The 15,386-nt window shown below is 37.4% G+C and overlaps 1 protein-coding gene across 3 annotated transcripts in view; it reads right to left on the reverse strand.

Moving 5' to 3' along the window:
- Nucleotides 1-15,386, reverse strand: part of LOC150086503 (multiple PDZ domain protein-like) — a 431,516-nt gene that overhangs the window by 86,418 nt on the left and 329,712 nt on the right. For all 3 annotated transcript variants that reach the window (XR_016546894.1, XM_090372609.1, XM_090372607.1), the window contains exon 26: nt 8,522-8,591. Coding sequence is in view for 2 of the 3 variants with exons in the window: in XM_090372609.1 (XP_090228735.1) it covers nt 8,522-8,591 (70 nt within the window). In the remaining variant the exon portion in view is untranslated. The remainder of the gene's footprint in view (nt 1-8,521; nt 8,592-15,386) is intronic.

Here is a 15,386-nt window from a genome sequence, read left to right on the forward strand (position 1 = left end):
CTGTTGCAGCAGCATAGTGTCAGTAGTGTCCTTGACAACCCTGCCAACCTTCGTATCGTCTGCAAACTTGGACATTAAGCCTGATATACCATCATCAATATCATTTATAAATACAGAAAACAATAAAGGCCCCAATACTGAACCCTGAGGGACTCCACTAATAACATTAGTCCAGGATGAGCAGTGTCCATTGATTACCACTCTCTGTCTTCTCCCCCTCAACCACCCCTTTATCCATAGCAGCAACTTGCCTCCAATGCCACACTGCTCCAATTTGTGCAGCAGTCTTCCATGTGCAACAGTATCAAAAGCCTTTCTAAGATCCAAGTATATAATATCAAAGTTATTCCCTGCATCCAGTTCTTTTGTGACTGCATCACAGTATCCAATCAAATTGGTCAGGCAAGACTTCCCCTTAACAAAACCATGCTGTGTCCGAGCTATAACTGAAGTCTTGTCTAGATGATCCTGCAGTGCTTCTTTCACCAGTGCCTCCATTAATTTTCCGGGAACAGAAGTTAAACTCACAGGTCTATAATTACTTGTGTCAGCCTTTGATCCCCCTTTGTGAATTGGGGTCACATTTGCACATCTCCAGTCAATGGGTACCTCCCCTGAGTCCAAGGAAGCTCTCATAATTATGGCTAAGGGTTTGCTTACCTCCTTTGCTGCCTCCTTTAATATAACTGGATAGATCCCATCCACCCCAGGTGCCTTTCTTGTGTTTATCTTCAACAATTTCTCCTCCACTTTGCTCTCAGTTATTACAAGATTCTCTAGCTTACTGCTAGAGTTGAATACACCTCTGGCATTCCCCTCGCTGAATAACTCCTCATGTGTGAATGTCGATGCAAAATATTCATTTAGTTTGTTAGCTACCCGAGCAGGGTCATCAACAGTTGACCCATCGATCTCAAGTGGACCAATCTGATTCATCCCCTTCCTTCTAGAGTTTACATAAGTAAAGAACTCTTTGCTGTTTTTCTTCGCATCCCTTGCCAAGGATCTCTCGTAATCTGCCTTCGCCTGCCTAACCTCCTTTGTAACTTGGTTACAGATCAACTTGTATCTATCATAGGCGTCCGTGTCACGTGTTAATTTGTATGTATCCCATGCATTTTTCTTCCCTGCCATATGCCTCATTAGTTCATCTGACAACCATTTAGGCCTAAACCTTGAACAATATTTCTTAGTTGGTATGTAAAGCCTAGTAGCTTCCGCGATAAGTTCTTTGAATGCTTCCCATTTTGAATTTGCTGTTGGCAATATCATCAGTTGATCCCACTGTATAGAATTTAAATACTGTCTCAGTCCATTGTAGTCGCCTTTACGAAAGCAATACCCCTTCCCTTTACCCCTAATGGTAGTTACCTCTTTGAGTAACTACCACTTCAGCACACTGTGATCACTGCCACCAAGTGGTTCATTTATCTGCAGATTCTGCATTAGTAGAGGCATATGATGCAAGAAAGCAAGCTTGTGAGCATCAGCCAAAAAAAAAAAAAAAACCCACCTTCCACTTCACCCCCTCCGTTTGTTCGAGATACCTGTCCAGCTGAGCCTTAAATTTATTTAGGCTATCAACTTCCACAACAAGGGATGGAAATCTGTTCCACCAACCAACTACCCACTGGCTAAAGGCAAATTTCCGCACATCTATCCTACATCTGTCTTTCCTCAATTTAAATTTATGTCCTCTCAGGTGATTATTCTGAGCAACAGGCAGTATCCCATCAGCACTGAGCATGCTCAAGCCATTCAAGGCTTTATACACCTCTATCAGATCACCTCGCCGGTGCCTAGTCTGCAGACACTATAATTCGCAAAACTTAAGCCTTTCTTCGTAAGAGCACCCCTTTGTTCCATTCACTAATCTTGTTGCCCTTCTCTGTATTCGTTCCAGCATCTCTATATACTTCTTGAAATGAGGCCTCCAGACCTGTATACAGTACTCAAGGTGCGGCCTGACCATTGCCTTATACAAGGGAATAATCATCTCTTTATCCCTGCTAGAAAAATTCCTGTATATCATTGATAAGACACCATGAGCTACTCTTGCAGCTGGTCTGCAATGCTCAGAGAACTTCGTATCCACCTGCACAATGTCCTTTTCATTCTCTAGCACTGTCAGTGTAGTACACAGAGTTGATACGTTGCTCTGGGGTTGCTGTTTCCCTAATATAATACTTTACATTTGTCAATGTTAAACTTCATTTGCCACCTCTCAGCACATCTGCTCAACCTTTCCAGATCCTGTTGCAGCAGCATAGCGTCAGTAGTGTCCTTAACAACCCTGCCAACCTTTGTATCATCTGCAAACTTGGACATTAAGCTTGATATACCATCATCAATATTATTTATAAATACAGAAATGAATGGACCCAAAACTGAAACCTGAGGGACTCCACTAATAACATTAGTCCACGATGAGCAGTGTCAATTGATTACCACTGTCTTCTGCCACTAAACCATCCCTTTATCCATAGCAACAATTAGCCACCAATGCCACACGGCTCCAATTTGTGCAGCAGTCTTCCATGTGCAACAGTATCAAAAGCCTTTCTAAGATCCAAATATATAATATCAAAGTTATTCCCTGCATCCAATTCTTTTATGACTACATCATAGTATCCAATCAAATTGGTCAGGCAAGACCTTCCCTTAATAAAACCATGCTGTGTCTGAGCTATAACTGAATTCTTGCAAAGATGATCCTGCAGTGCTTCTTTAACCAGTGACTCCATTAATTTTCCTGGAACAGAAGTTAAACTCACAGGTCTATAAAAACATGTCAGCCTTTGATCCTCCTTTGTGAATTGGGGTTACATTTGCACATCTCGAGTCTGTGGGTACCTACCCTGAGTCCAAGGAAGCTCTCATAATTATGGCTAACAGATTGCTTACTTCCTTTGCCACCTCCTTTAATACAACTGGATAGATCCCATTCACCCTAGGTGCCTTTCTTGTATTTATCCTCAATAATTTCTCCTCCACTTTACTCTCAATTATTACAAGATCATCTAGCTCACTGCCAGTGGTTACTTCATCTATGGCATTCCCTTTCCTGAATAAACCTTCATGTGTGAATGTAGATGCAAAATATTCATTTAGTTTGTTAGCTACCTGAGCAGGATCATGAACAGTTGAACCATCGATATCAAGTGGACCAATCTGATTCATCCCCTTCCTTCTAGAGTTTACATAAGTAAAGAACTCTTTGCTGTTTTTCTTTGCATCCCTTGCCAAAGATTTCTCGTAATCTGCCTATGCCTGCCTAACCTCCTTTGTAACTTGGTTACAGATCAACTTATATCTATTATAGGCTTCTGTGTCACACGTTAATTTATATGTGTCCCATGCAATTTTCTTCTCTGCCATATGTCTCATTAGTTCATCTGACATCCATTTAGGCCTAAATTTTGAACAATATTTCTTAGTTGGTATGTAAAGCTTAGTAGCTTCCAAGATAATTTCTTTGAATTCTTCCCATTTTGAATTTGCTGTTGGTAACATCATCAGTTGGTCCCATTGTATAGAATTTAAATACTGTCTCAGTCCATCGTAGTCGCCTTTACGAAAGCAATAACCCTTCCCTTTACCCCCTGATGGTAATTACCTCCTTGTGTAAATCCCACTTCAGCACACTGTGATCACTGCCACCGAGTGGTTCCTGTATCTGCAGATTCTTAATGCATGAAGAATCACTACTGATAATCAAATCAAGAGTATTGCTCCCTCTAGGTGCCTCCCGAACATGCTGATTTGGAAAACAATCATCCAATAAATCCACAAAAGCCTTGCTAGTGTGTGAGTGACCAACAAACAAAGTCCAGTCAATATCTGGGAAATTAAAATCCCCCATTATAAGACTCTCTGATTTACTGGCCCACTATTTCCCTGTACAGTTTCTTATTATACTCATCAGAGTCATTAGGCCTATAGCACACTCCTACTCTCAATTTTGATCTCCCAATGCTTATGTCACACCAAACTGACTCTACTCTGCACTGTCCAGCAATGTCGACTGGCTTCACTTCCTTGGATTTTATGTGTTTCTTAACTAATAGGATAACACCTCCCCTCCTCCCTTCCTATCCTTTCTGTAGACGTTGTACTTCCCAAATTCCAGTTCTACATTACTTATATGTGTGTGACACAACGTCTCTAATTCCCAACAATATCTGCCTTTGATGCTCTGAGCAATACCTCAAATTCATCAAATTTATTTACCAAACTTCTAGCATTGGTGTACACGAAAGTATATATGCACCTGCTCTTCCTCTTAGCCACCCTAACACAACCCATGTGTTCACTTGTACCCCCATGATTCCCAGCAGTCTCTGAAATATCCTGCATCTTATTTTCCATGCTCATTCCAATAGAAGCAGTGCAAGAATCACTTTCACCTCTGCCAATGGCTACTGTTAATCTATTAGTCCTTGTATTCCCCCAATTTAGCAGTTTTCCGACCCACCTAACACTGCCTCGATAGCATCAGCAAACATTCTTGCACCTTTTCTATTTAAGTGTATCCCATCCGTGTAGAAGCAGTCTCTCCTGTTAACAAGTACAGACCAGGCTGAAAAAAATTCTACCCCTTGAGCCTTGCACAATCTTTCCAGGGCCGAATTGATTGACAGGGCTCTCATCATATACTCCCTCCTATTGTGTCTGGGCAGAATTGCAGACACTTTCAAATTCAACCCTAATTCACGGCTTTTTTTTCAACAGTGACCTGTACCTGTTAAGTAATTTTGCCGGTCTCCCACTCTTAATATCACTAGTGCCAACGTGTATAACTATATCACCTTTTGTGCCCTTAAAAGATGATATCCGCTCGACAACGTCATCAACCTTTGCTACTGGCAGACATACCCTGGTCCTTTACGTAATATCTTTATGTAATTCCCGTATCAGTACCTTATGTTCTCTGTCACCCAATGGTTCCTTTATCTGTAAATTCTTAATGCATGAATAATCACTGCTGATAATCAGATCAATAGTATTATTCCCTCTGGTTGCCTCTTGAACATGCTGCTGAAGAAAAGTGATGCAATAAATCCAAAAAAAGTCTTGTTAGTGTGAGAGTGACCAACCCAAAAGTTCAGTCAATATCTGGAAAGTTAAAATTCCCCATTATAAGACATTCTAATTTACTGGCCCACTATTTCTCTGCACAATTGCTCATTATACTCATCAGAGTCATTAGGCCTATAACACATATCTACTCTCATTTTTCCTTTCCCAGTGCTTATGTCAGACCAAACAGACTGAACATTGCATTGTTCACCAACATCAATTGGATGCACTTCCTTAGATTTTGTGTGTTTCTTAACTAACTACATAACCCCTCCTCCATTTCTGTACACATTGTACTCCCCAAATTCCAATTCTGCACTGCATATATCTGGGTGACACCACATCTCTTCTCTGATATCCCAACAATATCTGCCTTTGATATCTTGACTAGCACTTCAAGCTCATCAAATTTATTAACTATCTTCTAGCATTGGTATACATGCACCTGTTTCTACTCTTAGTTGCCCTAACACACACCCCCAGGGGCTCACATGTGGTGAGATGGGCTTGGCACACCCAGGGTCTTGAGCTGGATACCATCATTCTTCTTTTTCTTGATGATTCCTTTCTACTTCTCTCTCTCTCTCTCTCTCTCTCTCTCTCAGGGTAATAGGGAAATTTTTTTTTGGCCGGTGCAGCATAAGCCTCAGGCTTCCTTGCACCATATGGCTATTAATAATAATAATAACAGCCCATGAATTTATTTGTTCCGCTATGACTCCCAACAGTCCTGGAAATCTCCATTGCCTTGCTTTCCATGCTGCTGCTCATTCTAATATAAGCAGTGCAAGAATCACTTTTGCCTCTGCCTGCAGCCACTGTTAACCTTTTAGTCTGTGTATTCCCCGAAGTTAGCAGTTTTCCGACCCACCTAACACTGCCTCGATAGCATCAGCAAATATTCTTATGAAAGTTGAACCTCTTCCCATAACACTATTTATATCTTTAAGTAAATCCCACATCAATACGTTATGCTCACTGCCACCTGGAAGTTCTTTTAACTGGATAATCTTAATGCATGAAGAGTCTCTGTTGATAATCATATCAAGAATATTACTTTCTCTTGTTGCCTATCCAACAAATCCAGAAAATTTCTCATACTGTGTGGGTGAACAACCCTCATGTTTATATTTTGCATACAGTATTGAGCAAATTAAATTTTCTGCTCAGTGTGGCTATCTCACATTGCGTAGGCACTCTGCCATGAGTTGCCTTGGTACTGCATTATTTTAAATAAAATGTACTGCTCCAGTGGAGAAGTATATTACTGTATTATTAAAATCGTTTGCCACTACCAAGAATAAAGTTTTAATTTCAGGATAAAAAATAAAATAAAAAAAAATTCCTAATCTAAAAAAAGGCCTCCTATAGATAGTAGATGAAAGCAAAAATGCTGTCAGAAATGAAAGAAAGACAGACATGAGGTGTGAGATACTCAAGTGAAATGGAAGAAGCTACTACAAACCATCAAACTCAACTCACTTTGGTTGGCATGGCTATCCAGACTCAACTTTCAATTCTATTTGGCTCATTGGTGGGCAATTAAACAATGTGAAGCCAATGAGATCCCAAATAGGATTGAAACTTGAGTCTGAGTAGTTGTAAAGACTTAAAACAAAATAGCAATATACTTTTCCATTGGAACAGTGCATTTTAATTAGAGTAGTGCAATATTTATTTAGAGTAGTGCAGGGCAGTTAATGATATAAGGGTATGCTACTGCAACAAGAGATCTAGAAAAATTAGGCAGGTGGGCTAAGAAGTGGAAATTGAAGTTTAATACTAATAGATGCAAGGTAAAGCATATGGGTAGCAGTAATCCCAGAATAACATAACAGCTGTGTGGCATCACACCGAAGGTAGTGGGGAATAACAGACAAGAAGTTTTCTGAGCAGTGTAGATGGCTACTAGGACAGCTCATGTGGTTTCGTCAATGATACACAAGAATTTTTCCAATAGGGATTAGGAGGTGATTATCCCATTGTATAAAGCAATAGTTACGCCACACTTTGGATACGGCATACAGGTCTGAATGCTCATTTTTGGAAGGATGTAGATCTATTGGAATGGATGCAGAGAAGAGTAAATGAGACTAGTGAGGAGAACAAAAGGGAGCTCTTACCAGGAAAATCTTCAGTTCTACAAATTTCTACATCTCAAGACTAGGCTCCTGCGAGGAAATCTGAATAAGTGCTTAAGACAATGGATAAGCTCAATTCTGATGGCCTCCTTCCCCTTTCTCAGACTACACACATGAGGGAGCATAAATTGAAATCAATGAAGGATAGTTTCAGGATAAATGTGCAAAAGTTTGCCTTCTGCCAGTGGATAGTTGACTGTTGGAGCAAACCTTCCATCTGGTGTTGTGAAAGTAGGTAGTTTGAATAAATTCAAGGAAGAATTAGACAAAATGTTAGAGGAGGGATGACAGGGGATATGAAAAGTGTTTTTATTTTTTTCCTGCATAAGCTTTCTTCCAGAATATAAGATAGGGGCACTAAGCAACAAACAGTTGGCCTGATGTTACGTACAAAATGTGGCTCTGTACTCCAAGTACAATAGTGGTATATAGCACTTGCAGCATAGGCTTTTGCCATAAACTTACTTTACTAGAATTTATAATATAGATCTGCCCTCCATAGTCACTAGAACTGAAGATATCTGTACCCTTAAAAAGTTAAAGCAAATGAGTATGCATGTTTTTCTGAAATGCAAATATGAATGGTTTTGAACAGAACCACATGTCTCTGAGTCTGACTGTGCATGGATGACAAGCATATCTAAGCCAAATTCATATAATCAAAAATGTATTCATTCTAAAAAAATAGTTTTTGTAAAATAAGAAGTTTACCTCAATATGATACATAGAACCCTTCCATATGATACTCTCCAGAAATTAAAATGAAAATCTTACATTATAGTAAGAAATAATTAAAAATCAATTTAATGCAATTAAAAATTAATTTAACAAAAAAAATGCAAAACGATTTTCCTTCCTGAAGCTGACAATGCTTTTCGACTATATGTTGTGATCACAGGAATGAAAGTTCCGAATAGGGGTGAGCATGGAACTTAAATAGGGATTATTTGTCTTCACGCATGTAGTCGAAAAGCACGTCAGCTTCAGGAAGTAAAATCGTTTTGCTTTTTTTGTTGTTAAATTAATTTTTTACTTAATTTTTAATTGCGTTAAATTGATTTTTAATTGTGTTCATTTGAATTTTAATTATTGTTAATATTTCTTACTGTAATGTAAGATTTCGATTTTTTTAATTGTTTTCGTTTTGATTTCTGGAGAGTATCATACGGAAGTGTTCTACGTATCACATTGAGGTAAACTTCTCTTATTCTTTTACAAATATTGATACCAACATAGAACGCATTGAGCATTATAGCTCTGGTTCATACTATCTAAAAAATAGTATATTAAACTTAACTAACCTTATTATCAAATTGAAGAGAAAAATGAGTAATAGGCTTTACTGCCATATCTTCCAAGGCACTTTCCCTCCTATTGAGAAACAGAGAAACTTTGTATTTTAAACATTATCAAAATATCTCATTATAAAATTTACAGAAATGATTAAAAGCAGTTGTTCTTGTCTGCAGAGCAAGTTCATAATGGATTTTATAATAGTAAAGATATTTTTTCCCATTAAATAGACAAGTAATGAAACTTACAATATATAGAGCATTTCCTTGACTTAAGAAATATATGTTGAAGGTATTACAGTTCCTATAAGATTTTAAAAAAAATCTTATAGGAACTTATATTTTACATATTAATTTAAAATGAATGCTTTTTAAAAAATTCTTAAAAAGTAATCTACATAATATATATATATATATAAATAACGTATTGCTATGCTCTGCTAAATAATTCAGACAAGAACTGATTATGTACTCATTAATTATAAAACGACAATCTAATAGGCAAAAGTATTACATCAAATAAGAAAGTAAGTTCAAGCATAACTGTGCTGCTTTTCAAACCAATTAACATGAAAAAGAGTAGCAGAAACCACTTTAATCACACAAGTTCTTAGTATGATTCATATTTTCTTGTATAAAACTTTATTCCAAATAAAGAATTCTTATGAGTAATAATTATACTCTCTCTCTTTCTCTCTAACTGCATATGCATCACTAAGAGTGATCAAACGGGTTGGCCAATCCCCCCCCCCCCCAGAAAATTATTATTCATATCATCTGTGGGTAATTACTAATTCTTCATTTTTAACTTTATCAAACTTCCCCTCCCTCATGGCTACCACATACATGAAAACTTTTAGCAAAACACACCTGTTCACAAGACAAGTATGAGCTAACCAATATATTTGTTTTACATAAATGTATACAATATGCCAAAAAATGCCAATAAAGAGCAACAGATTTAGGTATTAAAGCCCACTGGCCAATTGCAATTTTGTCAGCTTTGGGAGTGAGACAGATATTTTTCTTTTTAGACAGCTATTGCCTTGACTCTAGACATCAATCGTAGGTTTTACCAATGGAGGGTCATGGAGTTGAGTCTTACTTCAGATGTGAATCTTAGTAAAATTCTCTCCAGAGAACTAATCCTTTCGGAGTTCATAAGGACTATTCTTCTCTATATCTGAAGTTTTTAACATTTAAATCAAATGTATTACTGTGGAAGTCCAACTGTCCAGTTGAGAGATAAGAGAGTTCCAATAACAAATTAAAATGACAACTGTCATCCCAGCCACACTATATTAAATTTCTTCTGAGTAGGTGTCCAATTCTCATGCACTCTGTAAACGAACTAGTACTGCAGTATGTTCCAGACTGTAAAGGGTTAAGATTAGTCTGAAAAAAAAAAAATATAACACACAAAAGCTTGTGGGTTATATTTTTATGTAGTAAAAGTAGGTTAATTTTTATTAATAAATAATTTGAAGACTAAATGCTCAAGGCATAATATATTATGGGTTGAAATACACTATATATTACCCATAAATTTAACTGCATAAGTAGCGTAACATTTTTTTTTTTTTATCTCATATTGGGTTTTTTTTTGTTAGTTGTTGGTGCATCGGCTTCTGTGGCCATAATGCACCTCTCAAAGTTTTTGGACTACTCTGATCCAAGCTGGGATTCGAACCCACGACCTTTGGGTTGCCAGGCAGGTACTTTACCCACCCGGCTAGCCCGGTCGGCATCTCATATTGTGGCTACCTTCACACAATGAGATACCAAGGATTGCACTACTTCAAATAAATAATGCTTCTCTAGTAGAGGAGACTACTGTTATTTATTCTCAGTGGGCACCACCACCACCCAGACTCGTTTCGGAGCTTGTTGGCTCACTCATCAGTGGGCGGGCAGGTACCCTGATAAAGCAGACATGCCACAAATATCACGATCCTCACAATTTTGCATCTCTCACATTGTGGAATTAACTTCGCAACCGTAATGGCACGTCTGCATTAGGGTACCTGCCCATTCACTGATGAGTAAGCCAACAAGCTCCAAAACGCGGCTGGGTGGTGGTGCCTACTGAAAATAAATAACAGTAGTCTCTTCTACTAGAGAACTGTTATTTATTTGAAGTAGTGCTATATCTGGTATCTCATTGTGAAGGTAGCCACAATGTGAGATAAAATCAAAACGATGCCATCACACTACTTATGTAGTTAAATTTATGGGTAAACTATGGTGTATTTACACTGATATTATATATTTAATTTCAACCCATAATATATTATGCCTTGAGCATTTAGTCTTCAAAATATCACGATCCTCCCCATCTGGCATCTCTCATATTGTGGAATTAACTTCGCAACCGTGATTACATGTCTGCATTATCAGGGTACCTGTTCGCCAACCGATGAGTGAGCCAACAAGCTCTGAAACGTCTCAGTGGTGGTGGTGCCCACTGAGAATAAATAACAGTAGTCCCCTCTCTAGAGAAGCATTATTTATTCGAAGTAGGGCAATACCTGGTATCTCATTGTGAAGGTAGCCACAATATGAGATAAAATCAAAATGATGCCGTTACACTACTTAAATAGTTAAATTTATGGGTAAACTATGGTGTATTTACACTGATATTATATAATTAATAAATAATGGAAAGATTTATGACCCATTTATGGCAGTGATACATATAAATCAAAAGGTCAAAAAAGACACTAAAATGGATGAGTCTAATATGATGGGAGATTTGACAAGTCTGCCAACATAGGAATCAGAAGTAAAATAAGTGTTACTAGCAAGTCAGCTTATGTTTAACATGTTCACTGCTTCCTGAACATATAAGTAGCTTTGGATTTTAATTGACTTGGAGGGGGAACCACCCTACTTTTAGACTTTTTCTTTCAATTTGACAGAATAAAACTGGATATTTTTGTCAAGCAACCTTCACAAAAGCTGATTAATTCAGTCAGAGTGAGAAGAAAGCCTAAAAATGTTTCTGCTTTTCAATCCAGATTGGCTCAATCAAAGGTAAAAAGAGGGTGACTGGAAAAGGCAGCAGGAAAAGTGTTAATGTTGCATTTTTTAAAAAATCATCTGGAAGCAAAAGATGCAAAGAGTCTCTCCAATGGTTATAGCAAGGAAAGACAGAAAATATGACTTCTATTACATGAGGTGACTTTGGTACTCACATTTTACAGTATCACATTTGGATTCATTACTTGCAAGATTATGAAAAGTAGGAAGATTTTCTTGGTCCTGTAGGAGGACTTTTTTAGTATGTGTTTGTGGGTAGGAAGATGTTCTTGTTATGGGTAATGGCTGGCAGGAAATAAACTGCCTATTAAATGCAATAGGCTGAATGCTCACAGCAAGGCAAACTTTGCGTTACCACAGGTTGCCTCAGTATTGTACTACTTTTAAACAAATGTCATCACTAAAAGTCAACTGCTATTTATTTAAAAATGTTGTCTTGTTATTTATATAGTGCATTAGCATCTAAGACTATAAAACACTGTATATATTATTTCTCTACAAGCATATTCACAGGCCAATTTGAATGTTGTGCAGGCTCAAAAGCCTGGAATAATTCATGGTAAAAAAATTAAACTCTCTCTACCTGAGACAAGCTGTGTGCTGATTAATTCCCTTAATGTGCATGCGTTGTTAAGGGAACACTTAACCAGGCACATGGGTCTAAGAGGCCCCAATGGCTTTTTTTGGGAGGAAAAATAATTAGAAGGAATATTCAAAACGGTGAATAAAGTTTATTTATTTTGTCTTAATTAAAATACTTAATTAAGTATATTAAGAATAACAATTTAATATACTTATGAATACAATAAATAGCAAATTAACCTCTTGAAAATGCCATTTAAAAGTAGTATTACAACTTACAGTTAAGGCAAAGTTTTTACCGGCAACGAGCATAAGAGTATTTTTATAGATAAAAATACAGTGAGAAAGTCCCCCTACTTTTGATAATTTTGAACGACCAAAATAGCATTATAATATAATTTTAACAAACATATTATTTCAAAGTGGTCAAATGCTTCAGTAGACAAAAAATAAAAAGATGGGATTTTGATAACATGGTACTTCTATAACACTGTTTTGCTCTAACATGATTGATAAATTGTGGCAATCCTTGCACAACACGGTACTTATATAAACAGTTTTGCTCTAACATGGTTAGAGAATTTCAGCAAACTTCGCATAACAAGGTATTTTTGATCTTTTGTGCAGGGGAAACCCTGCTATTATGTTGGATGTAATTTTTCAACTTTCCACTCATTTTGAATCCCCACTGTTGACTCGCTAGTCAAAAAAAAAAATTGAGAAATCCCTATATTTTATTTTGTTGGGAAATTCCCATGTTATGTTCTGTGTTATTGAACTTATGCTTGTTGAACTTGTGGAAAAATTTTAGTTTTCAAAGTTTTATTACTATTGGATAGCACACCAGGCCACCCAAAAGATTTAAGTCACCCTAACATTGAAGTTACGTTTCTACCACCACAGTTGTACTAGGTTAATACAACTTGTTTCATTCGGCCATTAGATCAAGATTATATCCACTTTTAAAACTCATTACATCAGAAAAAAATCGTTACAATGGATTTTGGAAAAAATTGATTCCGAATTTATTGAAGTAGACATGGAGACATGGAAACATTTCTCAATTGTGGACTATATCAAAATCATAGCTTTATCGCTCAAAGAAGTAAAACCGTCAACATTAAATGTGTATGGAAAAATGTATGGCCAGAGTCAGTTCATTCAGGAAATGTGGTTGAACCAGCAGAAAACAGAATTGGCACGATACATCAGTAGGAGGAGAAGGTTTTGATGATATGACTACTGAAGCCCTCGTGGGTAGCACAGTTGATAGAATCGTCCTCCTCCCCAAACAGCGGAAAATACCTGAATTCGAATCCCGTCGATGATGGTAGGAATTTTTATGGATCTTTTTCACAACATATTTTAGTATTAAATCAGCTCACACCAACCATAAGAATAAGTATTTACTGTAACTAGAATATTTATTTACATATTAAAATAAAATAAATATTTACAAAAACTGATATTATATTAAATATACATGTAAAAACATTAAAACTGTGATAAAATCCTTGAGATAAAATACACTAAAATAAACCGGATTAAAAGCGATAAAAACGATAAAAATCTCTGGAGCTTTCGGAAGCTTGCGCTCCCTTCCTCAGTAGTAACAAAACTTCCTGCAGCACGTCCATATATAACAGGCTCACGGTACCTATACACATGGTGCAGTCGGCGCATGGTCTGAACTGGAAGCGGAAATAGCTCGGGAACGTGTTAAGCAAAACCGTTCATCCGTACTTAGGATAATAGTTTCAAACAGAGGATGCATACGCATACCTCTGTCCCTATTCATAATATTGTGGTCGGATGAACAGATTCGTAGGCTCTCGAGCCATTTACGGTTCCAGAACCCATGCGCTCGATCCATGATAACCGCATCCTCTGGGGAAATTTGATGCTGCTTCTCCCAAAAATGTTCGGCCACAGCAGACTTATTGTAATCAGCGGTTTTTATAGCATTTGCATGCTCCCCCAGACGATCCTTGAGCCGTCGTTTTGTCTCGCCCACATAACATTCCCCACAGTAAATACTTATTCTTATGGTTGGTGTGAGCTGATTTAATACTAAAATATGAATTTTCCCAACCTCAGAGGCCTTTTTCAGGATATTTTTTACAACATGTCTGAGTTAGTCGGGCTAAGGCAAAGGAAGCATGCTTTTTTCTCCGGGAAACTTGGGTTTTTTTGTCCAGCAAAACAGAAAATTGACCTCAGGACACATAATTTATAGACAATATATGCAGAGCAACATGGCCTTAGTCGCCAATGCTCCTAAAGAAATAAAATAAAAAAAGATATGATTACTGAGGATGTTCAAAAATTACTGATAGAAAAAAGAGGCTGACTGGCAAAGCAGATTTGGTGGAAATGGCATCATAGATAAACCAAATCAATTCAGAGGATGACAGTGCAGATGAAAATTCTGAACTTCCAAATTTTATACTAAAAAGCATATGGGAAGGCATAAAGTTGGCCTGTATGCCTTAGTTCCATATGATGAAATTCAGAGTTATCAAGCAAGAGCAAGAGCAAACAAAACAAAATTGCTAATTTTTTAGAGAGCAGAAGATACACGAAATCTAGAGTGTTGTATTTTTGTTAACGGAATAGTGTATTTTTTTAGCTTTTGGAATGTAACCCTCCTTTTTGTACTTTTTCTTTGTCCGTATAACACAGTTTTGTACAACACAACATTTTACAGCAACCTAACTACCTTGTTATACAAGGTTTACATGGATTTTTTAATTTACAAGAACAAAGAGTCCGGAAAGAGAACTAAAGAACACAAGAATAATATGTCACGGACTGGTATGTTTAAAATGGTAGTTCAACCAAGAAAAGAGAAATTATACAGCTCATCCCACTTGCCACTGTTAATAATGGCAAATCTTTCTTCCATGGGTTTCCATGGAAAAAGAGATCAAATAAGTTACGATCTGACTTTTCCAGAAAACTAATACACGCCATGTATTTTGAAGGATTGTTATAGCAATATCATGTCCCGTACCCGACTGCGGAGCAGTCTGGTACGGGACATGATACTGCCAAGGGGGATGTCTTTGTGTGTGCACGATGTAAGGAGTGCAAGGAAATCAGGCGACAACTCAGCGTTGTTATGGGCCTTTATGAGAGCTTGAAGGACAGGGTGGATGCCCTCGAAGGAAATAAATTGAGGGGCCCATCAAGCTCTCAGCCGCCCACATCATTGCCAGAGCTTGCACTTGGTCATCAGGCAACACAGAGGCAG

This window comes from Mastigoproctus giganteus, chromosome 4, assembly GCF_048544385.1.
Source record: "Mastigoproctus giganteus isolate SK-2022 chromosome 4, ASM4854438v1, whole genome shotgun sequence".
Classification (NCBI taxonomy): Eukaryota; Metazoa; Arthropoda; class Arachnida; order Uropygi; family Thelyphonidae; genus Mastigoproctus; species Mastigoproctus giganteus.